Source organism: Mustela erminea, chromosome 19 (assembly GCF_009829155.1).
Source record: "Mustela erminea isolate mMusErm1 chromosome 19, mMusErm1.Pri, whole genome shotgun sequence".
Taxonomy (NCBI): Eukaryota; Metazoa; Chordata; class Mammalia; order Carnivora; family Mustelidae; genus Mustela; species Mustela erminea.
Genome location: NC_045632.1, coordinates 43,858,823 through 43,884,578, shown reverse-complemented (window position 1 = coordinate 43,884,578; position 25,756 = coordinate 43,858,823). Strand labels below are relative to the sequence as shown.

Sequence of the window (25,756 nt, the reverse complement as noted above, 5' to 3'; positions counted from 1 at the left end):
GGAGTTGGGTTTCGGAACTGTAAGTTATTATACGGACAGTTCTTTGAAGCCAAATTCACATATTTCTAGCCTCTATCTTCTTCTGTGTTCTCTCTTGTCACTGCTCCTGAAGCTGTGGGCTGCAAGGATGTGCTGACCAAAAGTTAGAGTCCAAGGTAGATGGGAGCTTTCCTTCACCAATGATGGTAGCTGTATACTGAGTTTATGATTTTCCAGGGACAGTGCTAAAATGAACTCTATCATCTGTCTTCATAATAACCCTATGAAGAAGGTACTATTATTGTATATCTGGTCACAAGTGGGGGATTTCCAAACCCTAAAAATCAGAATTCTCTAGGACGTAAAAAAGGATATAAACCTTTACAAGGAAGAAGAAACAACATAAGTATCTGTGAAAACAGAGGCTGACACAAAATGAAGCCTACTTAAATTCCAATACAAAAGATTATTTTCTGGATGATTAAGAAATAAATCCCTTCATTCCAAACAACACTGAGCAGCACTCACACCAGATCCAAGTCTACATTACAGAGTGCCACATTCAGATTCAGATTTCCCCCGCTTGATTTCTCACTCCCCACAAAGTTCTTATAATCCATTCTCCATTTCCTCCTTCCTAGACATGTAATTCCAGTATTTCTCACGGATCAAACAAGGACATGTTTACACATGTAAACAGGGATTTTGTCTCTGAAGTCTAGGACAGAGGCTGAGGAAAGCCATTCTAAAAATTACATCCAGTCCCTTGAAGTCTGAAAAGCTCTCCTTCTTTTACAGATGAGCCGAGTAAGAGGATCCCTAAACGTTTTATTGATTTTGGAAGAAACAAAATTACAAAGCGGCATTAAGTTTTATATTCAAAATAAGAATAAGAACATACAATAAAGATTTCACTATAAGGTTCTCTGGGGTTTTTTGCTTTTGGGTTTTGTTTTGTTTTGTTTTTACCTTATGTGAGACACACTTTGTTTGGTAAAACAGTAGAGAGAAAAGAGCACTCCCAGGACGGGAAACAGGGACTCCATTAAAACTGTCACAGGTTCATTCCCGACCACATATACCTAGGGAAGAGAAAATGGTGAGGGGTACCATGAGTGCAAGGCCAGAGGAATGGGAATCAAATACCATACACATCCTAGGAGCGAGGAGAGTCTTATCTTAAGCAACACTTTAGCCCTAAATCGAACAATTTTAGCTCTGAGGCTATGAAAACCATTTGAGATTGGCAGACAGGCTGAGGCACAGGGAGCCTGAGCTGGAGCAGCGCCCTTCCGTGTGTGCAGCCTGAAGAACTACAGGGGAAAATGTGTAAATTAACCCATCTTTTGACCCCTTCCTTTCCTGCTTTTGATTACCTTTTTATCTCTTACTAATCTGCCTATTACTCATCTATACACTAATTCTCTAATTACTGAAGGCCCCGCTCTTAGGAATTAACAAGCAAATAATGCCAAATAGAAAAACTTAAAACTAGATTTGAAAAATAAAAACAAAGCTTCCTCTGGGTTTGTCACTCTTCAAACCTAACTGCCATATGGGCATGTCCTATAAATCTTAAAGATGTGCACCTAGCTCTGCACTGACTTTATAGGGTTAAGCGCATAAGAATGCTGATTTTTGTTAATGGTAATTGTCCTTTCAAAAAGGACAGCACAAATGCCTTCAACAACATTTATGTGACTACCCACTGGAATCCAAGCATTGTCCTAGGCATTGTAGTGAATAGAAAAATGCGTTTTAAGAGTTGTTCTCTCTAAATTGCTTGTGATCTACCAAGAAGAATAAAACAAGTAAACCAATTATAATAATAATGCTTGAAAGCAGGCAATTTAAAGAGTTAAGAAGAGCAAAATGCTATTTTTTTCAATATTCTTTCTGTAAATAAGGGCTTCTTTAAGTTTCCCTTTCCTCATCCTTTAAAATAGGGCTAAGATTGGGATGCCTGGGTGGCTCAGTCAATTAAGCATCTGCCTTGGGCTCAGGTCATGATCCTAGAATCCTGGGACCCAGTTCCACATCAGGCTCCTTGCTCAGCAGGAAGCCTGCTTCTCCCTCTGCCACCACTTCTCCTGTTTGTGATCTCTCTCTCTCTGCCCCTCCCTAAAACACATAAATAAAAATAAAATCTTTTAAAACAAGAATTAATCTCTGTCAGTTCCTCATCTTTTTCCTTTCATCATCATTATCTGTGTCTACACTATCAGATTTTAGTTATTAATTAAATTGTGCTTAATTGAAGTAGAAATCAATGCCGTTTTTTTTTTTTTTTTATCAAAGCTGTTTATGGAATACTAAAGGTCATGGAGGCACAAGCTGGAAAACTCTCTGTGCTTTTCCAGGGAACCCTGGCCCTTTAAATCAACCCTAATTTCTCATACTCCTTAAGCCTCCCAGCTCTTCTGTGGAGCCTGATAACCGAGGAGCCAGTTTCCTGCGCATGATCTAATCTCCATAAGCCCAGCTAAATGAGGTGCATTGTACGGCAGTGTTCACAAGTAATATGCAGGCCTAATTATGATATCACCAATTACAAGTGGTAAAAAAAGAGATTCACCCAGATAACGTAAGGGCCTATTGTTTGGTGTTGTAGTCTGTGTTCCCAGAAGTAATCCCTGTGGAGCCATCCTTCCTTACCAGCATCTTTTGTACAAAAAACAAAAACCAAACGGAGTTAAATCTCCATTATTTACTGGCTTGACTCGGTCAAAGCACCTCAATTTTTTTTTTTTTAAGATTTTATTTATTTATTCGCTAGAGAGACCAGCAGGGAGCCCGCTTCTCCATCTTCTGCCTGCTGCTCCACCTGCTTGTTCTCTTTCCATGTCAACTAGATAAATAAAATCTTTTAAAAATAAATAAATAAATAAACTTCCTCGATGGGAGGACATTTATTTTTCAAAAGTTTTGGATGGGCCATCTGAAAGTTCTACCTTTTCCACAGGCCTACGATTTATTTGACTGTTCCAAAGGTTCACCCACTCATTCACTGATTCAAGTATTTAGGAAGCATCTGGCCACCACTAATGACTTGCCTCCTCTAAATTCTAATAGTACTTTAAGGCTTATAACATAAAGTCAGCCCATAAGTACATAGTTATCGCTCCCCTCTTCAACTAGCCCCTCTCTTTCTCTATTTCAGCACCTATCAGGATGTATGATTAAACTGTGTTACCGGAATGCCTGGTGACTAAGCAGTTGTTACAGAAGTATACAACTTAAAGGAACCCCACTGCTAACTGTTTTCACAAAGCCAACAGTAACTACCATTTACTGCAATGTCTACTCAAGAATAAACTGGGTTATTCAGCCAAACATTTAATATACAATCGATTCTCACAAGTCCTGAGGGTTAAACATTTTTATGCCCATTCTAAAAATGTGGAAAACAGGCTGAGAGAAGCGAAGTTAGTTGAGCCAAGGTACTCTTAGTAAGTAGCAGAGCCAGGGTGAACCCAGATCGGCCTGACATAAAATCCACGCACAGTCCATAGGGACAAGACGGAGAGCAGATGAGGAGGCCGGGAAAATGGGGACGGATCTCTTAATGGGTAGATGGTGTTTCCATTTGGGGTGATGAGCAAGTCCTGGAACTAGACACTGATGATAACTGTGTGAGTAAGAAAGGACTAAATGCCAGAGAATTGTATACTTGAAAATGGTTAAAATGGTAAATTTTATGTCATGTGTATTTCACAGTTTTAAAAAGAATAAAGCAAGTACTCCATGGCCTCCCACTACTCACTTCCCCATGTGCCTGTTTTCGTTGCTTCAGTCCCTAACCCACACCAACTTCATCCCAGCCACCTTCCCGCAGAATCAGTGGGCCCCAGCTTGTTGGGCTGTTGATGACTCTAGTCCTGGTACTTCTGCAAAGTCGGGCGAGAGTTCCTGAGTGGCACCATGGACAGCGGCTTCTGCACCACCTCCCCTTCCTCCTACTGAGACTCTTAGGAATCATACAGCCCCCTTGTACCAAGCCTTCCAGTAGATCTCCAGGGACACACTGTGGCCAGGCCTTTCCAAGGACAGTGCCCTCCTGCCAATCTCTTGCCTGGCACTCAACTCATATATGGGTTAACAATTTGGTGTGCACCTCACATCCAACATTAGCCTCTATATACACACCCAAAATGGAATCTGGTCACTTCCCACGTCCTGTGGACTCCGCAGATCACCGACTTATACCTGGTGTTTAGTGACCTATAAAGGGACACAGGAGGCTGCACTGATTTAGCCAATGTCACACAGTCATCTCTTGCTGACTGCACTGACAATGACCAAATGCTCTAGGAAAACAAAACAAAACAAAACAAAAAAATAGTCCTTCCAATAAAGTCCTACTACACATGGAAGAAACTGTTGGGACCAGTTCCTCCCAGTTTCCTCCACACTAGGCTGGTGACAGTACCCATTGAGGAAACAGTGAAGGCCCAACAGTAAGCTGTTCCTGCCCCACAATGGAGAGGGTCCTACAACCCTGAATCGACACCCTAACGGTGGGGTGTTGTGGAATTTCCTTGGACTGTGCTTATTGTAGTCTCCACCTAGTTGCGGTTCTTTCCTGCTCACCAAGAGGCAAAGTGGGATTGGAGTTCAAGTTCTGAAACACAATCCCTGCTTTATGTATTATTTTGACCGATGGAAATTCCCTTTTCTCAGCAGTATAACAACTGGGTGTTTCAAGTAGGGTTGCTTGTAGTACTCCTACTGACCAGTTACAAGAATTAACACAAATCAACTGACTTCTCTGAGTCTCAGTTTCCTTACCTAGAAAACAAGGAGGTTAGATTAATCGAGCTTTGGTATCTAATCTACCATCCCCTGACCTGAGTGCAAATTTGTTCTCTTCTTCTGTATCCTTCTGGTACCTCAGCAATTAAGAGGTAAAACTAGTTGCAAAACATGAACCAATCCTCCACCATCCCCAAAGTTTTTAAGCACTGAAATTTGACCAAGTTGTACAAATTTTTAACCCTCCCCACATGCTTTCCCTCCTATCAGTTCTGAAGTTAGTACTTTAAAGATGAAATCCTGTTTAGTTGAAAGGTTTTCTTGTTACTTGAGGTATCTGTAGGGTCTAGGGACCACCAAACAAAATACCAAGAGGTGGGAAAGCTGAAGCAGGGAAGGTAGAGACAGGCTCTCAAGGTATGTTTTCAATTCTTTGGTGTGAGAAAGCCTCTCTGAGAGTAAGTGAAATGGCGCTTTGAAGAAAAGATGAAGTTTCAAGTCTACCCGTGACTTTACCGGTATAAATATGTAGGACATGGTTGATGGACAAAATAAGAGGAGAGTATGGGTCTATAAAAATCATAATGGCTCAGAACAGATCACATGAGAAAACAAATGGGTACCAATGACCCTACTGGCAGCTTGGGGATTTCCACAGTCCTTTCCCAACGCATCTTGACAGATCCAGCCATGAGAAGAGGTGTCTGCGGTTAGGCCTTACAACCTTCCATTGGAGCTTAGAGACTACTCTTAACAAATAATAGAGACACGTTTCTAAATATTCTTAACAAGAGATCACACACTACCTGTAACTGCTTGACTGGGAGCTCCCTGAAAGCAGTAACTGGCTTTTAATGATTTCTGTGTTTGTAAACCTAGAAGAGTATCTGCCATTCTGTATGTACTTCACAAAAATGTTTTTGGTGACTGATTAACTGAATCAAAGAACAAATGAATAAAGTACACTGAATGCTTTTTATTTTCTCAAAAGTTCCGTTTTTGTGGGGAAATTAGAAAGCCCTCTGTACTTTCTCTTCTTCTTCTTTTTTCTTTCTTTTTTAAGATGTAGCTAGAAGCTATTCAATCAATGTTAATTAACTGAAGCATCACAGAACTTCAGCCATGGAAGGGGGAGTAGATTGAACAAAAGGAGATTTGCTTTTATTGTACTGGCTTACCCAACACCTATGTTCAATATCTGAGAGACTGAATTTCTCTGGAAGGACTAACTAGAAATTTAAATTAAAAAGGAAAGGAAAAACCCAGAGTCCAAATGGTCAGAAGTATTAAGAATAAACATGTGTTTTTGATTCAAAGCAAAACCAAACGGAAAGCAGCCCTCACATCCCCCCTTTCTCATTTACTAGACTTCCATTACATGGTTAAGTACATCCCTCTGGGACCACTGTAGGGTTGAAAGAGAACCAGGAAGGCAGGAAACAGGAAACAGGTATGAATTTTGTTTCTGACACCTACATGATTGCCCAAAATCACGTATTAAGTGAGTGAACATGGGTAAGACATTTAAACCCCTCTAGGATTCAGTGTCCTCATTTATAAGGCAAGTGCTAAGCTTTTGGCTTAAAGACCAGCTAAGATAATTCATGTTAAAATATTTTGTAAAACATACAGCCCTGTGCAAATGTTACATTGATCCCTAAATACCTGCTGATACAGCTATAAATGGAACTGTCTCCTTAATTCATGGCCTTATCTTTTATGGGGATGTAGACGTGTGGAAATACAAACATGAATCAAGCTGACTAAATCCTAACACTGAAATTCAGTACAGGCTGGAACTTGATTGTACCCCTGTTAAAGATTAAACTAATCAAATGCTGCCTTCTAAAATATCACAGTGATCCTTTTGATAGTCATGTTCCAGAATTTCTAATGCACTTACTGAGTTTAATTAAGACTTGTGAGAAGGAAAAGGACAAGGCAAGTTACCTAATATAGTATTTTGCACCGTGCATGCTTTCAGGGTGTATTACATAAAATAATCTTTTTAAAAAAGTGTTTCCTTGAACCAAAAGAGAACTGACAGTTTTCTGAGCCAAATTATTTGCTAAAGTATACAATGAACCTTCCACAAGTTACCTTGTTTCATCCCTACAACTCAAGCGTTAAATAAGTCACCTGAAGTCACATGGATCATCACCCTTGAGCCAGATTCCAACCCAGGTCTATTGGACTCAAAAACCCAGGTGCTTTTCACTACACTATACCACAGAATCTGAATGTACCATCTAACACTTGACTCTTCCACAGCTTTGAAGGATACTTAAAAATATTTATTTATTTATTTATTTATTTATTTATTTATTTATTTATTTTAGTCAGGGAAGGCAGTGGGAGAGAGAGAAAATCTCAAGCCAACACCTTGCTGAGTGTGGAGCCCGACATGGGACACAATCTCACAACCTTGACATCATGACCTGAGCCAAAATCAAGAGTTGAATGCTTGCGACTGAGCCATCCAGGCACCCCAAGGATACTTCTTGTGGTCCTCTGCACGTTATTCAAGGTTACAGTTCAATTAGAGTTGGAAAGATCCAGAAAGAATGACTGCATTTAGGGAACAAACTAACTTTTTACTGGGATAAGTAACTAACTTTTTACTGCAAAGCCTTTTGTAGTACTTCTTAAAGGTGTACCATGTACAAATACTATCTTTTCTCAACACAGTGAAAGGGAAGGGACAAAAGAATTGGTTCCTGAACCAGATCTGGCACTCACGAGTATGACTTAGGACAAGTCACTTCACAATCTTCTGGATTTTGCTTCCTTTTACTGTAAAATGAGGGATTAATTTGTCAAACCCAAAGAATATACCACACCAAGAGTGAAACCTAATGTAAACTATGAACTTTGGACGATACTGGTATGTCAGTGTTAAGGGTCCTCAACTGTAACACAAAACCCACTCTGATAGGAAAGGTTACCTGTGGGAGAGGCTATGCACATGTGGGGGGCGGGAGATACATGGCCCTCTGTTCAACTTTTCTATACACATAAAACTGCTCTAAAAAACCATCTATTCAAAAACCAAAAAAATAGGGGCGCTCAGTGGGTGGCTCAGTGGGTTAAAGCCTCTACCTTCAGCTCAGGTCATGATCCCAGGGTCCTGGAATCGAGCCCCGCATCGTGCTCTCTGCTTAGCAGGGAGCCTGCTTCCTCCTCTCTCTGTCTCTCTCTCCTCCTGCTTCTCTGCCTACTTGTGATCTCTGTCTGTCAAATAAATAAATAAAATCTTTAAAAAAAAAAAAAAACCAAAAAAATAAATTATTTCTATATTTCCTTCCAGCTCCAAGAGTCTTTTATTTCATTTTACTCTATTAAAAACAATTAAAAATTTAGAAAGAGGAGTCAATTGGCCAGTCTGAGAAAGTAACTTTAATTAGAAATTTGTTAAGATTAAATGGAGAAAAAAAAAAAAAAGACTTGTATAATTAAAGTCAGGATTCCCTGAATCTGGAAACAGAGAGATAAAATGGAAATAAGAATAAAGTATATAAACTAATTAGGTACCTTCTAGCCTTTCCTACCCTCAAATCTCTTCTGCCTTTAGGGAGTCTCGGCAAGTACTGTGAGGAATACTAAAAGGAAACATCGCCTACACCCTCCCAGTCCCACCTGGTATCAGATTCTGGCAGGTTCTCTTAAGAGCAAGAAAATGTCCAAATTGTAAAGAATTTTTACAATTCTCTTATCCTGCCCTACCCAGAACCAATTTCTATGAAGCCTAGATCTCTCTTTACCTCTGCAAGCACAGAAAAACCATTTATCCCTCTTGTACCAGAGAGGACAAAAAAAAAAAAAAGGTTAAGTATTCTAGGGATAGGACCCCAGACATTCAGAGTCAAAAGGAAAAAGAATAGGAAGCCATTGGACTAAAAGTTATTTGAGCTACAAATCCCCTTCTCAGCTTAAGTAATTTTACCAGATGTAAGGTACACACATAGAAATCATGAGCATTATTTATGCACAAGTACAAGTGGCTATGCCAAATTTTCAGTTCAATTCAGTGAGCATCTACATATACACCTGTATTGTTGAGAACTTTCCACCTGGCCACCCAGAACCATACTGCTCCATTCTGTGCTGTATGTAAAGGATGCAAGCATAAAAAGACCTTCTTTTGGGCGCCTGGGTGGCTCAGTGGGTTAAAGCCTCTGCCTTCGGCTCAGGTCATGATCCCATGATCCCAGAGTCCTGGGATCGAGCCCCACATGGGCTCTCTGCTCAGTGGGGAGCCTGCTTTCTCCTCTCTCTCCCATTCCCCAACCCACCAATGAGAAGAAAGACAACCCAATTTAAAAATGGGCAAAGGATCTTAATAGAAATTTCTCTAAGGAAGACATGCAAATGGCCAGTAAGCACAAAACTCCTGTCAGTAAGACTTAGGTAGTTTAACTTGCTTCCTTTAAAAAAAAAAAAAAAAAAAAAAAAAAAAATTTATTATTCATTTACTTACTAAACTTTTTTTAAAAGATTTTTTATTTATTTGAGGGGGGGAGGGGCAGAAGAAAAGGGAGAAGCAGACTCCCCATTGAGCAGGGAGCTAAACTAGGGAGAGACGGTTAACCAACTAAGCCACCCAGGTGCCCCAAGATTTTAAGTAATCTTTACAACCCAACATGGGGCTCAAATTCACAACTCTGAGATCAAGGGTTTCATGCTCTTCCACCTGAGCCAGCAGGGCACTCCAAACTAACTTCTTAATCTACTACTTCTAATTCCACTACAGTCTTAAACAGAAAACCAATCTGATCTGGATTGTGTATAAAGTAAAGAAGAAACTGGCTCTGAGGAGCTAAGGCGCTCTGCAGTTAGGTGCTGAGATGGCAGCCAGATAGGCGCTAACACGATACAGGTAACACATGACATCCGACTGGAAATGTCAAAAGAGGTTCTGAGACAAAATAAACTGAAGCACAAAACAGGCTTTTTAACATCATTAGTCATTGGGGAAATGCGAGTCAAAACCACAGTAAGATACTGCTCCGCGCCCACCAGCAAGGCCATCATAATGGAGAAAAGTGGGGGAGAGATGGAGAAGGGGAGTTGGAGGAGGGAGACAAGTGGTCTGGTAGTGGGAATGGTGGGCAGAGAGGATAAACTGGAATTTTCATGCTCTGCTGGCAGGAATGTAAAATTGTGCTGCCGCTCTGGAAAACAATCTGACAGAACCTCCAAAAGTTGAGCACAGTGCTACCATATGATCCAGCGATATCACTCCCAGCTTCACTCTCCCACTCAAGAGAAACAAAAACATATGTCCACACAAAAACCTGTACACGAAGGTCTCCAGCAGCATTGTTCACAAGAGACAAAATGTGGAAACAACACAAATCTCCATCAACTGACAACATGTGGTGTATCCATATAATAGAATCCTACTTGGCATTAAAAGGAATGAAGTGCTGCTGCTTCATGTAACGACACGCTGAATCTTTAAAAAAAATCCTGCTGGTAAAAAGTCAACTACGAAAGACCACATGTTGTGTGAGTCCATTTACATCGAGAATAGGCCAATCTATAGAGACAGAAAGTAGATTTTAGTAGTTGCCTATAGCTAGGGGCAAAGTTGGGAAAATGGAGAGTGACAGCTAATGAGTATCGGGTCCTTTTAAGGGGGTCAATAATATTCTAAGATCAGATTTGCCATAACGGTTACATAACCCTGTGAGTATACGAAAAGCATTGAGTTGGACACTTTAAATGCATGAGTGGTGTGGTATATGAATTATATCCCAATAAATCTGTTAGGAAGAAAAGAAGAGAAAAAGAAAAGCAGAGCTGGAAATGTTCCCAAATGTTTCTCTAAAATTAAACACCCTCTTGTACCCTCCCGCTACCCAGTGTGTTGCTGGATCAATTCAGCTATCCCAGATGTTTTCCTTATTTCCTGCCTTTGAGCTGTGCTCTATAATTTAGTATTAGCAGAAAGTTAATAAAGACAACACATCCTTTGTTGCTAAACTTTACACAGTGTTTACCATTTTCTTCCAACATACACATTTCCTCTGTTTTCCCATTGCAGCTGAGCTGCCAAAACCTTGTAGGGAGAATGATTACCCTTCTGCACCCCTTCCTGCTTTCCTAACAGTCCCAATCTTTTGTGCATAATCAAGTGTTTATAGCAAACTAATGTTCTGCTTGCCTCTCCAGGAGGTTTTAAATTCACCAAACTGTTCACCAAATTAGAAGGGTTTTTTCCCCTCCCCCCCTGTTTTGGGCAAGGCAGGAACAATGGCAGGATTCATTATTTCTGGATCTCCATTTTTTAGAGGCTAATCCACTTGCCAGAAAGAAGTTGTTTTGCTTTCTTTTTCCTTGAAAAGCAAAAGCAACTTTTTTTTTTTTTAATTTCCCAGAAATACTATGCAGGTTTTTTTACCAAAGTTTAGTCAAAATTAGTTCTACCTTCAATACCACTTTCAAGTCTTTTTGACATTCCACACCCAACCATTTAACGATTTTTCATCCTGATATTCCTTAGATGGTATGTGACTGAAGACAACCTTTCTGAAAGTTAGCTGGGCCTTGTTCTCCGATTCAGAACATTTGCCTTCCAGACTGTTCTATATAATTTCTTCTTTCTATAATATAAATGTCCTTGTCTACGCATATGTAGAATAGGATATAAAAACTTCCTTTTCATAAGTCTCTAAATAAGGCATTTAAAAAAACAAAACCAGCATTATATTCAGTAAGTCACTGTGTCATGTTTTATCTATAAACTATTTAATTCTATATTTGTATGCCAGGTCAACTCTCTTAAGGGTATTCTCTTTTTTTTTTAACAGTGAAATTAAATGAAAGGGTAGCAAACGTCTTACTTTAGTAAAAAGCTGAGTGTTGAAGAGATTGAGTTTTGAATTTTTTCAGCATGCATTTTATATCTACAAATTATCACTTTTTTTTAAAAAAGATTTTATTTATTTATTTGACATAGAGAGAGATCACAAATAGGCAGAGAGGCAGGCAGAGAGGGAAGGGGAAGCAGGCTTCCCACTGAGCAGAGGGCCTGAGGCGGGACTTGATCCCAGGACCCTGAGATCGCAACCTGAGCCGAAGGCAGAGGCTTAACCCACTGAGCCACCCAGGCACCCAAATTATCACTATCCTACATAAAGTTTAAAACAAAAGAAAAGCATCGGCCTTCTTACCTGAAAGAATATAACTTAAGATTTACTCTATACCCTCAGAAGCTGCTAGAGAGAATGTAAAATGGTGTAGCCACTTTGGTAGTTCTTCAAATGGTTAAATACAGACTGACTATAAGATCTAGCAATTCTACTCAGGTTTAAACAGTTACTGTAAGATCTAGCAACATACCCAAGAGAAATAAAAACATGTTACACAAAGACTCCTACACAAATGTCTGTGGCAGCTTTAATCACAATAGCCAAAATGTAGAAACAACCCAAACATGCATGAGAGGCTGAGTGAATTACAAAATACTGTCTATACCTACAACAGGATACTATTCAGCAATAAAAAAGAATGAAGTCTTGGGGCATTTGGACGGCTCTGTCAGTAGAGCATGCAACTCTTGATCTAAGCGTTGTGAGTCCAAACCCCTTGTTGGGTGTAGAGATTACTTAAAAATAAAAAATAAATAAAAAATGAAGTCCTGATTCATATTACAATATTACAAAGCTAAAAAAACATCATGCTAAGTAAAGGAGGACAGTCACAAAAGACTACATATTGTACAATTCCATGTACATGCAATGTCCAGAATAGGCAAATCCAGAGAAAGAGAAAGTAGATTAACGGCTGCCTGGGGTAGAGGGGTGAGAGGGCGGAGAGTGGAGGGAGGGGTGGTGGAGGGCTTTGGGAGTAGTGTGAGGTTTGTTTTTGTGTGATGAAACATCCTCAAATCCGTTGTGATGATGGCTGCACAAACCTGTGAATATAATAAAACTCCACTGATTTGCATACTTTCTTTTTCTTTTTTTTTTTTTTCATTTTTTAAAAGATTTATTTACTGAAAGAGAGAGTGTGAGGTGGAGGGGAGGAGGCAGAGGGAGAGGGAGAGAGAATCTCAAGCAGGCTCCCCCACTGAGCACAGAGCCTGATGCAGGGCTCAGTCTCATGACCCTGAGACCATGACTGAGACAGAATCAAGAGTCAAACACTTAACCGACTGAGCCACCCAGGTGCCCCATTTGCACAAATGGGTGAATTGTAAAGTATGTGAATTATGTCTTACAAAGCTGTTTCATTTTTATTTTTTTATTTAACTTTTAGTTGGTTAACGTACAATGCAATATTGGTTTCTGGAGTAGAATTCAGTGCTTCATCACTTAGATACAACACGCAGTGCTCATCACAAGTGCCCTCCTTAATATCCATCCCCCACCTAGCCCATCTCCGACCTGTCTCCTTCCATCAACCCTCAGTTTGCTCTCTATCGTTAGGAGTCTCTTATGGTGGGGTGCCTGGGTGGCTCAGTGGTTAAAGCCTCTGCCTTCGGCTAACGTCATGATCCCAGGGTCCTGGGATCGAGCCCCACATCCGGCTCTCTGCTCAGCACGGAGCCTGCTTCCCCCGCCCCCTGCCTGCCTCTCTGCCTACTTGTGATCTCTATCTGTCAAATAAATAAATAAATAAAATCTTTAAAAAAAAAAATGTGTCTCTTATGGTTAGAGACTCTTAATTGTAGGAAACAAACCGGGTTGCTGGATAGGAGGGGATAGGAGGTTGGGGTAACTGGGTGAGAGACATTAAGGAAGGCACATGATGTAACAAGCACTGGATATTATGTAAGCCTAATGAATCACTGACCTCTACCTCTGAAACCAATAATACATTATATGTTAAATAACTGAATTTAAACTAAAAAAAAAAAAAAAAGAAGAAATTTAAAAATTTTAAAAAGTACAAAAAAAAGAGTCTCTTATGGTTTTTTTTTCTCTCCTTTTTTGTTTTCTTCCCTCCCATATGTTCATTTGTTTTTTCTTAAATTACACATATGAATGAGATCATATGATATTTGTCTTTCTCTTATTTCACTTAGCATAATACCCTCCAGCTCCATCCACATAGCTGTAAATGGCAAGATTTCATTCTTGTTGATGGCTGAGTAATATTTCATTATATAAACATACCACATCTTCTTTGTCCATTCATCAATCAATGGACATCTAAAGTTATTTTAAAAAAAAAAGAAAGATTTACTCTATAGTCAAAGGTCCATCAACTAATGAACAAATAAACAAAATGTGGTATATTCACACAATGGAATATTACTTAGCAATTAAAAGGGACAAAAATAGCGATCTATGAAACAATCTGGATAAACCTTAGAAACATCATGCAAAGAGAGGGGCAGGCGCCTGGCTGGCTCAATTGGTAGAGCATGTGACTCTTGATCCCAGGGTTGTGAGTTCAAGCCCCATTTTGGGCATAGAGATTATTTAAAACAAAAGAACAAATAAACAAATGAACACCACTAGGCTAAGAGAGAGAAACTAGCCACAAAAGATCACATGTTGCATGGTTCCCTCCCATGAAACAGCCACAAAAGGCAATTCCACAGAGGTAGAGAGTAGATTAAGGCTTGCCTAGGGCTGAAGGTAGGAACAAGAAATGACTATAAATAGGCACAGGAATCATTTTGGGTAAAGGAAATGTTCCAAAATTATATTGTGGTGACAGTTTAACTCTGTAAACTTACTAAAAATCATTATACACTTAAAACATTATTTTATGTTTTAAGTATATAAACAGTCTTGATAGAACCATTTTATAATAAAAGGTTATTCTAAAAATATTCTGAAGAGGTAAACAAACTAATTTTTTAAAAGCCTAAAATAGGGCGCCTGGGTGGCTCAGTGGGTTAAGCCGCTGCCTTCGGCTCAGGTCATGATCTCAGGGTCCTGGGATCGAGTCCCGCATCGGGCTCTCTGCTCAGCAGGGAGCCTGCTTCCTCCTCTCTCTCTCTCTGCCTGCCTCTCTGCCTACTTGTGATGTCTCTCTGTCAAATAAATAAATAAAATCTTTTAAATAAATAAATAAATAAATAAATAAATAAATAAATAAAAGCCCAAAATATATGATGAATAGGCAATTTACAGAAGGGAAAATTATGGATGAGCCAAGCACACAAAAAGATGTTCAACTCACTAATAATAAGAGAACTGTTAATTAAAACCACAATGCACCTTCAGGTAGGAAGTAAAGGAAGTGTGACCAGAGGAGGCAGATCGAAGATTTCAACTGAATTGGTAATGTTTAATTTCTTAAGCTGAGTGGTGGGTACATAAGTGTTTCACTATTATTTTTTTTTTGTATGTTTAAATCATTTCATAAAAAACTAAATATTTACTCTAAAATGTTTAATTTATTGCTATAGAAATGGGAAATGTAGAATTTTTAAATTATTGATGAATAATTCATATGCCATAAAATTTATTCTTAAAATGTACAACTGGCTGTTACTGTATTCACAAGGTTGTATAACCATCACCACTGTCTAATTCCACAACTATTTCCTTATCTCAAAAAGAAACCCTATACCTATTAACAGCCATTTCTAATTCCCCATCTCCAGGCCCTCGCAACAACTAGTCTACTTTCTGTCTCTGTGCATTTGCCTATTCTGAATATTCTATGTAGATGGAATTATACAAAGTATGGTCCTTTGTTTTTGGCTTCTCTTAAAGTTTAAAAATTTTTATTTTTAAATGTTTGTGTTGTGGCATGTGTCCATACTTCATTCCTTTTTAGGGCTAAAAAATATTTCACTCTATGGATATATTATATTTGCTTATCCATTTATCAGCTGATAGACATTTGGGCTGTTCCCACGTTTTGGCTTTTACAAGTAATGCTGCGATGAACATCTGTGCACAGGTTTGTGTCTGAACATGTTTTCATTTCTCCTGGGTATATACCTAAAAGTGGAATTACTGGGTCATATAATACTAGTCCATGTTTAACTTTTTGAGGAACTGCCAAACTCTTTTCCAGAGCAGATGTATCTTTTTTAACATAGAATATAATTTTGAAAGGTGTTTACTACTGTGGATATTTTTAATAGTAAAATACTATTACAAATTTATTGAAATAAACTTTAAAGAATATTTACCCCAGCTCCATCTGGCCCTCACACAATGAATTTCATTTTTTTGTCTCAAAATTCGTGTTTCATATGTATTTATAAACTGTAATCATAGAAGGGGCGCCTTCTATGTGTCTTCAGTGTGGGATCAAGCCCCACAGTGGGCTCCCTGCTCCACAGGAAGCCTGCTGCTCCCTCTTCCACGACCCCTGCTTGTGTTCCTTCACTCAATGTGTGTGTGTATCTCTCTCTGTCAAATAAATAAAATCTTAAAAAAAAAAAGACTATAATCATAGTCAGCATACCTTTCTTTTTCATTTTCAGTAATATATTTAGATAGTCATTTGCAAGATTCATCTACTCAGATGTTTTATGATGGGGATTACTATCAAAAGATACAAAGTAAATTCAATACTACCATACAGTTTGGGAAACCTAAAGCATTGTAAATGCCACCGTTCGCTTCTTCAAAAGACATGCTTTTATAAGTTGTATGAATCAGTTAGAGAATCTAAACTGTTTAACATTCACAGTAAATGATGAAACTGACAGTTTCAAAATGTATTTTTTTTTTTACTAACAGCTTATAGTTTTCACGTTTTCAAAATGAAAAAAAAAAATACTGGTCATTTGGAATTCAGGATTAGTCACTCCAGTTCTTGAAGTACTGATTAAAAAGGCAAAACTAGGGCGCCTGGTGGCTCAGTGGGTTAAGCCGCTGCCTTCGGCTCAGGTCATGATCTCAGGGTCCTGGGATCGAGTCCCGCATCGGGCTCTCTGCTCAGCAGGGAGCCTGCTTCCCTCTCTCTCTGCCTGCCTCTCCATCTACTTGTGATTTCTCTCTGTCAAATAAATAAAATCTTTAAAAAAAAAAAAAAAAAGGCAAAACTATTTTAAAAGACTAAGTTTAAGTATTAGCTAAAAACATTAGTGACTCAAATTACCAACCTTAAATACATCCTCAATACATCTAGTAAGTTCTTCTTCTGACACCAAAATGATCCCTGGCACCATGTCACTCTCTGGAATCTCTAGAGAACAAAAAACAAAATTACCCATACTCAGTGCCTGACTGAATAGGACTCATGACTTGAGAAAGAAGATTTTACTAGATAGTTCTATAAGTAACAGCTAAAATTAGAGATTTGTCATACATACAACATACAACACCAAATACAGTATTTCATGAAATCTATTACGCCAATGATTATAAACATTCATTATTGTTTTATATATCACTAAAAAAGAAAAAAACAAGTAACCTATGAAACATTGTACCTTGAAATTTTACTTGTAAATTTAATGAATAAAAAGTTGGGGACTGGACTAAATGAAAATGACAGAGCCAATGGTTATGTTGAAGTGATTGATACAAAGGAATTTATTAAACTTTTCTCTACAGATGTGATTGAAAATTTCCCTTTAAAAAGTTTTAAAACAGGGCACCTAGCTGGCTCAGTCAGTAAAGCATCAGACTCTTGATCTCAGGGTTGTGAGTTTGAGCCCCATGTTGAGTGTACAGATTACTTAAAAATCTTTTTTTTTTTTAAAAGATGTTACTTTATTTATTTGACAGGGAGTGGAGGGGGAGGGAGCACAAGCAGGGGGAGCAGCGGAGGATAGGAAGAAGCAAACTCCTGGCTGAGCAGAGAGTCCGACATGTGGCTTGCTCCCATGACCCAGGATCATGACCTGAGCCGAAGGCAGCCGCTTAACAACTGAGTCACCCAAACACCTCTAAAAATAAAATATTTTAAAAAAAGTTTTTTACTAGAGTTTTTAAGAAAGTATTAAAAGAGGGGAGGTGGGTAAGGGAAAGGGTGAAAGAGGCACCGGAGATTAAAGAATATGTTTATCATGATCAGCACTGAGTAACATACAGAGTTGTTCGGTCACCATATGGCACACCTGAAACTAATTTAATGCTGTATGTTAATTATACTGGAATGAAGACTTAAAAACTTAATTAAAAAAAGTATTGAGGGACGCCTAAGTGTCTCATTCGTTAGGGATCTGCCTTCAGCTCAGGGCATGATCCCAGGGTCCTAGGATGGAGCCCCTCGTCGGGCCCCCTGCTCAGCGGGAAGCCTGCTTCTCCCTCTCCCACTCCCCATTTATGTTCCCTCCCTCGCTGTGTCTCTCTCTGTCAAATAAATAAAATCTTTTTTTTTAAAGTACTGAGAATTGTTTTAGATTATTTAAACAGTTCTAATATATGTAATTCCTTATATAAGCTATATAATTAGGATAAACAATAAGAAATTCTTGAAACTTCACATTAAGAGTCCAGCTCTTCTGAAACATTTGAACGCCATTACTGATACCCATATTTTGCCAGAATATATCGCCCCTGTGCCACCAAGGGTGCGGGTGATGTGACATTTCTAAGAAGTTCTCCACTCTACTACTGTCTTCATGATTTTTTCCTAAGTTGCTGACGTCCATTCTCTAAGTTTTAACGCTCATTTGCATTGCATGGCAATGCCATGATTCCTATCTGGCCAACAATAATTGTGAGATGCATCTTGATATCAGAGTTGTTAAAAATGTGAAAAATACTTCCAAAATTAAGGTCTTTTTACGTGAAAAGCATGTGCACCTTAGAATTTATAAAATATGGGAATTCATCATAATTGCCACAGTCTTACAAATGTGATTCAGTGGCAATGATGGAGCTAACTATCTAAAACCAGCCAGACTATTATATAGTCCTTTTTGTTATCCATATACTTTTGATGCAAAACATATAGCTAGTGTTACAAATATAATCTAACACATGAAGAAATGCCTGGCAAACAGATGTCCAGTAAATATTCCTAAAATGAATGAACAAGGTTCAGGACAAAAATAATTGATCCACAAATGGACTGAATCGAGGCCTCCCAAGAATAGTGCTCTTAGACTGGGACTCAAACTTGGACACACAATTGAATTACCCAGAAGGGTCTGTTAAAACACAGATTGTTGGGGCACCTAGGTGGCTCAGTGGGTTAAAGTCTCTGCCTTTGGCTCGGGTCATGGTCCCAGGGTCCTGGGATGGAGCCCCACATCGGGCTCTCTGCTCAGCAGAGCCTGCTTCCTCCTCTCTCTCTCTGCCTGCCTCTCTGCCTACTTGTGATCTGACTGTCAAATAAATAAATAAATCTTTAAAAAACAACAACAACAACAACAAAAACCACAGATTGTTGAGACCAACACCAGCATTCATGATTCGGTAGTTCTGGGGAGAGCCCACTTATATTTCAAATAACTAATAATGAAGTTGTATTTCTAATAAATTCCCGGGTGATGCTAGTGCTACAGGCCCTGAGACCACACCATGAGAACCACTGCCCCAGGCTAGAACACCTAATCAGACACAGACTAGAGAATAGATTAGTAATGAGGTATAGTCCCAGTACATGAGATTAGGTATATAAGAATTCCTAGACCCTAAAGCAGAAGGCCAACAGAAATAATATTTCAGGGGTGCCCGACTGGCTTAGTCGGTGGAGCATGACTCTTGAGGTCAGGGCTGTGCATTCAAGCTCCAGGTGGGGTGTACAGAGTACTTAAAAAAAAAAATCTTTAAAAAGAAAGGAAATAATAATTTATTTTTTGAAAAATATACTGATTCTAGACTAGATTTCTATAAAATATATAAAGGAAATTTAATTACTTATTCAAGTATCATGTTTAGTTTGGGCCTATCCATAGATATCAAAAATATATATATAAATAAATAAACACACACACACACACACATATATGATATTTATCATGTCTGAATAATCACAAATTTTACTTTGCCAGGCTCAATTTGGTGAAGTTTTACTATGCACCAGAATTAGACTTTCTTGTCTGTTAAACATCCAACTCTTAACCTCAGCTCAGGTCTTACAGGGTTGTGAATTCAAGACCCTGGACTGGGCTCCACACTGGGTGTGGAGACTACTTTAAAAAAAAAAAAAAAAAAAAGAACCAGACTTTCTCTATCCCTGGCCACCTCCCTGCCACCATACCAGCTCAGAAAAATTTATACTACAAGTAACTTTTTGAGAAAGTCTAGGGGCGCCTAGGTGGCTCAGTCAGTTGAGCCTCTGCCTTTGGCTTGGGTTGTGATCCCAGAGTCCTGAGATCCAGCCCCCCATCCAGCTCCTTGCTGAGTGGGGGGGCCTACTTCTCCCTCTCCTCCACACTTGTGCTCTCTCTAACTATTCTTGTCTCTCTCTCTCTCTCTCCAATAAATAAATAAAATCTTAAAAAAATAAAGAATCAATGAAACAAGATGGGATTGGGAGGGAGACAAACCATAAGTGACTCTTAATCTCACAAAACAAACTGAGGGTTGCTGTGGGGAGGGGGTTTGGGAGAAGGGGGTGGGATTATGAACATTGGGGAGGGTATGTGCTTTGGTGAGTGCTGTGAAGTGTGTAAACCTGGTGATTCACAGACCTGTACCCCTGGAGATAAAAATATATGTTTATAAAAAAAAAAAAAAAAGACAAATATTTTGTCCATTTAGGAAAAAAAAAAAAAATCTTAAAAAAATAAAACTGAAAAATTCTAGACAGAACTAAATTTGGTTTAACCATAAGATTAAACTTCTTCATTTATAACCTTAGAACTACTACCGAGAAAGGTTTTTCTTTTTTTTTTAAAGGAAGAATTCTGAAATAATACTCTGTATCCAAGCATTTAATTCAGGAAAGTAAGGGCGGGGGGCGGAAATTCAGTAAAGTATGAAAACATACTAAGGGAAGTGGTAAAAATGTCAATTTTCTAAGACATTAAAACAACTAAGCCCACCAAATATGGGAAAATCTGAGCATCAAAATGAACGACAGGAATGCCTGGCAGCCCAACGAATAATAAAGAATCTCTGAGTCTTTTTTTTTTTTTTTAATATGAACACTACACGAACTTGTGAGTCATCTTTGCACAGGGGCCATGCTAATCTTCTCTGTATCATACCAATTTTAGTACCTGTGCTGACGAAGTGAGCACTCTCTGCCTCTATTTGATACTTCAATAATTTGTTTTTTAAAATGAGGTGGGACACCTGGCTGGCTCAGTCAGTAGAACATGAGACACTTGACCTTGGGGTCATGAGCTAGAGCCCCGTGCTGGCAGGGTAGATTGTACTGAATTTTTTTTTTAATCTTAAAAAAAAGGAGGGGGAATGAGGCAAGAAGAAAGGCTCTTCCTCACAGAAGAATACCAGCCTAACAAATTAGAAAAAACAAAAGAAATAGAAAGCCACCTGGCAATAATCATTAATGGTCACCAAACCACAGCATGAAAGACTATCAGGAAACAGAATACATACAGTCAGTCTCAGACCATCATCCCATAGATTACTTACTAATTACAAGTAAGGCATTTTAACAATGGAGGAATATGGCTACTAATGAAATGAACAAATTTAACATCATTAATAGGACAAACTGATAACATGTGTCCCCAATCTGATGGAAACTGAGGAAAAATAACCTTTATCCTATGTGGTATTGCTGCTGAAATGTTTAACCTGGATCTAATCATGAGGAAATAATTAGACATACAAATTGAAAAACATTTTATTATCAAGGCTCTTCAAAAATACCATGAAGAGAGATGCCTTCCCTCCTCAGCTTGGCCTGAGCGCCTGGCCGGACTCCAGCCACGGGGTGTTGCTACAGCGGCGAGAAGAGGGACATGAACCAGGACCGAGAGGAGCAGAAGCTGCTGCAGGACCCTAATGGCCCGCTACCAAAGCCCTCAGTGGAGCTGAGCCCAACCACCACAGCTGGCCTTCCACTGGCTCGCACAGAAGAGGGGGCCCTGCTCTCCCCCTGCCTTACTCAGACAGCAGCAACATCACCAGAGCGTCTGCTGCAGACTGCCAGGGCACGGAACAGCACAAGCACGGGGACCCAGCACGGCAGGACAGCACCTGCTCAGCTGTGCCCTGCGGAGCAATGGGCTGACCCGCCAGAAGAAGGAGCCGTCGTGGGGCACCTGGGTGGCTCAGTGGGTTAAGCCTCTGCCTTCGGCTCAGGTTATGATCTCAGGGTCCTGGGATCAAGTCCCGCATCGGGTTCTCTGCTCAGCAGGGAGCCTACTTCCCCCCTTCTCTCTGCCTGCCTCTCTGCCTACTTGTGATCTCTGTCTGTCAAATAATAAATAAATAAAATCTTAAAAAAAAAAAAAAAAAAGGAGGAGGAGCCGCCACACCCATCGCTCACCTGCCAGCAGTGCCAGCCCTACCAGGCACAGGCCATCGAGCCCCGTCCCCTTCCTGACTTGCAGCAGGCCTCCAGGACAGTTGCTTAGGCCTCCAGGTCAGTTCCCCAGATCAGAGTGGATGTAAGAGGAGCTGGTTGCATAATTTGGGATCCATGAAGACAGGGATCCTGGGATGGCTTTTCTCTCTTCACCCCAACTCTACCCTGCCTTTCCTAGCCCCCAGCCTCACCGTGGCTCACACAGCACCCTAACCTGCCATGAATCACAGAAAAGAATGTAGAGGAGGAGAAAAGTGAGGTCGGAAGCCTGAGCAAGTAAGGACAGAGCACAGGAGGGCAGAACCATCTGGACTGGCCTTCAAAGCCCTCATCAGGGATAGGGGTGGTCAAAAGGTTAGGGCCTAGAAGTTCTTCACTGTCACTGGGAAGGGGGAAGTACTACCGTGAGGGTGATCCCTAGGGAGCCTGTGGGGACCCCATCCTACCTTTTCTCTTGGCCTCACTCCTGTCCCCTTCTCCCTGCCTTGGTGCTCACATGCATCTCACTAGGGTTTGTGACTGTGGTCTGCACCAGTATAAATTCAAATGAATGGAGTTTGTATTTCTAGCACCCTGGGTTTTTAAATGTTTGAGGTTTAGGGGTTTTGCTTTAGTTTGTCACCCTTGATAAAGGAATAGTATTTATCTGGAAAAAAAATTTGTCATGGTGAAAAACAAAAGACTAGGGAACTATTCTACTTTAACACAAACTAAAAAGATATAACAAGTAAATGAAGTGCATGGTCCTTAAATGGATTCTAGATTTTTAAAAAAATAGCTTCAGAGGAAATTCTTGAGACAATTAGAGAAATTTGAATCAAGTCTGTATATTATTTTTTTAACTTTATATATTTTTAACTCATCTCTGTGGTCGACATGGGACTCAAACTCATGACCCCAAGATCAAGAGTAATGTGATCTTCAGATGAAGCAGTCAGGTGCCCCGAATCAAGCATGTCCATTAGATGATGTCTGCAACTAACTCTCAAATGCTTCAGAACAAACGTATATGTATAAAAAAAGAAAGATAAAATGAGTATGGCCAAAATGGTCAATCCAGGTAAAGTGTATATGGGTGGTTCGATGAACTGTTCTTGAAACTTTTGTTGAGATGGATTTTTTGAAATAAAAAGTTGGGGAGAAAAGAAAGCAAAACTAAAGTCACTGAAAAACTACAGACTTAAATCATTTAAATCTGAAACACTGAGGAAGAACCTTGAGAAGGACACCCAGCCCCCAGACTTCCTTCTTTACCTGCTGTATTTAAACATCGATAGAGAGGAGCTAGCACTGGCTGAAGCAAATACTTGAAAGCCAATTGTGGGCGTTCTCTTGACATTGTTATAAAGGTACTGGTGGCAACTCTTTGGAACTGCCGCGCCGTCAGTTTATCTTGAAAGTGAAATAAATCTAGAATCTACAAGAAAAAGTACATGCGGTAAACACAGGACTCTTTGTAAGAAGCATTACATTAACTAGAGAAAGCACTAATGTCTTTAGACCAAAAAATAAGCTTACTGCAATAATACTGATTCAACAGATTTTTTTTAATATTTACTAACGCAGTATCAGAGGGTTTGAGAATCAAGCTATGCTTTTATCAAATAACGCTATCAAATTTACAAAATACATGTTCATCATAGAAAATTGGTAAAAGAAATTTTTAAGAAGAGGGGGTGCCTGTGTGGCTCAGTCGTTAAGTGTCTGCCTTTGGCCCAGATCTTATCCCAGGGTCCTGGGACTAAGCCCATCATTGGGCTCCTTGCTCAGCAGGGAGACTGCCTCTCGCTCTAACCCTCCCCACTGCCCTTGCACTCTCTCTCTCTCTTTTAAATAAATAAAATCTTCTTTTAATTTTTAAAAATTAAAAACTTTTAAAAATTTTGCTATTATAAATAGCATCACTAATAAATAGCATCACTAATGAAACTCCTGAATCAAGCCATATAAATATATTTAGAGTTTGAAGAACCTGTAATGCCTGAACTATCCCACAAAGGAATCTATTTTACTCTCAAAGATAAATACAGTTCTCCACTGCCTACGAGTGGTACGCTCTAGTATGAGCAATGAATAGAAAAGCGCATTTCTAGGGACACCTGGGTAGCTCAGTTAGTCAAGTATCTACCTTCGGCTCAGGTCATGATCCCAGGTCCTGGGATGAGTTCCCCATCAGCATCCTTGCTCAGTGGGGAGATTGCTTGAAAGATTCTCTCCCTCTCCCTCTGCTGCACCCTCTGCTTGTGCGCACTCCCTCTCTTTCTCTCTCTCTCCAAAATAAATAAATAAATAGAATTAAATATATATAATTAATATATATATTATATATATGATATATATTAATATATATGATATATATATTAATATATATCATATATATATTAAAAAATATATATTCTCTCTCTCACTCTGACCCTATCCCACTCTCTCCCTCTCTTAAAAAAAAAAAATTTATAAAATTTAGATACTAACTGCAGCATGGTTTGAAGCAGCAGAAGAATGGAAACAATTCAATGTACATTAATAGGAGGCTGGTTAAATAAGTTATGGTACGTTAATATGGTGAAATACTACACAGCCATGAAAAGAATGAGGAAACTCTTTATAAAATGAGTCTATATGACATGATCTCCAAGGCACGTTGTTAAGTTAAAAAAACAAAAAGAAAAACAGTGTACGTAGCACATTATCACTTACATAAAAATTAGAATATATATACAGATACATACACATATAATTGGATATACATTAATTAATACATTGGAGAACAAATAAGGAATTGGTAACAGTGACTACTTCCAAGGAACTAGAAAAGAGAAATGAGAGGAAGACTTTTTTTTTTTTTTTAAGATTTTATGTATTTATTTGTGAGAGAGAGAGAGAGAGAAAGAGCACATAAGTATGGGAAGCAGCAGGCAGAGTAAGAAGCAGGCTCCTTGCCAAACAAGGAGCTGGATGTGGACCTCAGTCCCAAGACCTTGGGATCATGACCTGAGTTGAAGGCAGATGCTTAACCGACTGAGCCACCCAGGCGTCCCAAGGAAAACTTATTTTTGCTTACTCCTCTATGCTTTTTAAATTGCATACCATGAAAAAAAAATTGTTAATTTATTTTTATAATTTAAAAAAATAAAAAATATTTTTATAATTTAATACCATATTAATATTCTTTGTTTTCTTAATACCTGTTTTTTCAAACTAATTAAAAACACACAGAAAAGATAACGAACAAGATGAAATTTTACTTTCATACTCTAGCTCTGAGAGCAAGCGGGGCTACTCATTTGACAACCGGAAGGCATTCTCAAACCTAACAATTAGGCAGGTCTCTTCCACAGGTGTTTACTCACTTATTAACAAGGCCCCTCACTAAACAATAAACTTCAATGTTATGTTGCTTTTACCTCCACATTAAAGAAACATTAAAGTCTCCTTTCTGTGAATCAGCATAATAATCCTCACACAGTGAAAAGAAACAAAATTGTTTACCTGGGGGCAGATATCACGGTAGTAATCTTCTGGTGAAAGAGACTGCTGGGGACAAGAGGCCAGAATCTTGGCAATCAGGTCACACTTCTTCCAGTCAGCAGCCGCTGCCTCGGCGTCACTCCCGCCAGCTGCCCCAGCTGTCAGAGATGCACAGAGATATCAAAAACTCATACCAGTTTGCCCTCTATGGTCCTTAAAATTTCAGCAAAGAAGT

The 25,756-nt window shown here is 39.2% G+C and overlaps 1 protein-coding gene, 1 long non-coding RNA gene and 1 other non-coding gene across 3 annotated transcripts in view; 1 reads left to right on the top strand and 2 right to left on the bottom strand.

Moving 5' to 3' along the window:
• The window catches only part of TANGO6 (transport and golgi organization 6 homolog), a 189,551-nt gene that overhangs the window by 139,486 nt on the left and 24,309 nt on the right, over positions 1 to 25,756 (bottom strand). The window contains exons 5-8 of the mRNA XM_032324977.1: positions 25,543 to 25,679; positions 23,308 to 23,470; positions 16,757 to 16,839; positions 949 to 1,061 (exon numbers count right to left, since the gene is read on the bottom strand). Coding sequence (XP_032180868.1) covers positions 949 to 1,061; positions 16,757 to 16,839; positions 23,308 to 23,470; positions 25,543 to 25,679 — 496 coding nt within the window. The remainder of the gene's footprint in view (positions 1 to 948; positions 1,062 to 16,756; positions 16,840 to 23,307; positions 23,471 to 25,542; positions 25,680 to 25,756) is intronic.
• Positions 270 to 13,115, top strand: LOC116579519. The gene is made up of 3 exons (XR_004281307.1): positions 270 to 282; positions 6,000 to 6,007; positions 13,029 to 13,115. It is a non-coding gene; the product is annotated as an uncharacterized LOC116579519 (long non-coding RNA).
• Positions 20,688 to 20,794, bottom strand: LOC116580350. Its single transcript, XR_004281607.1, has one exon. It is a non-coding gene; the product is annotated as a U6 spliceosomal RNA (small nuclear RNA).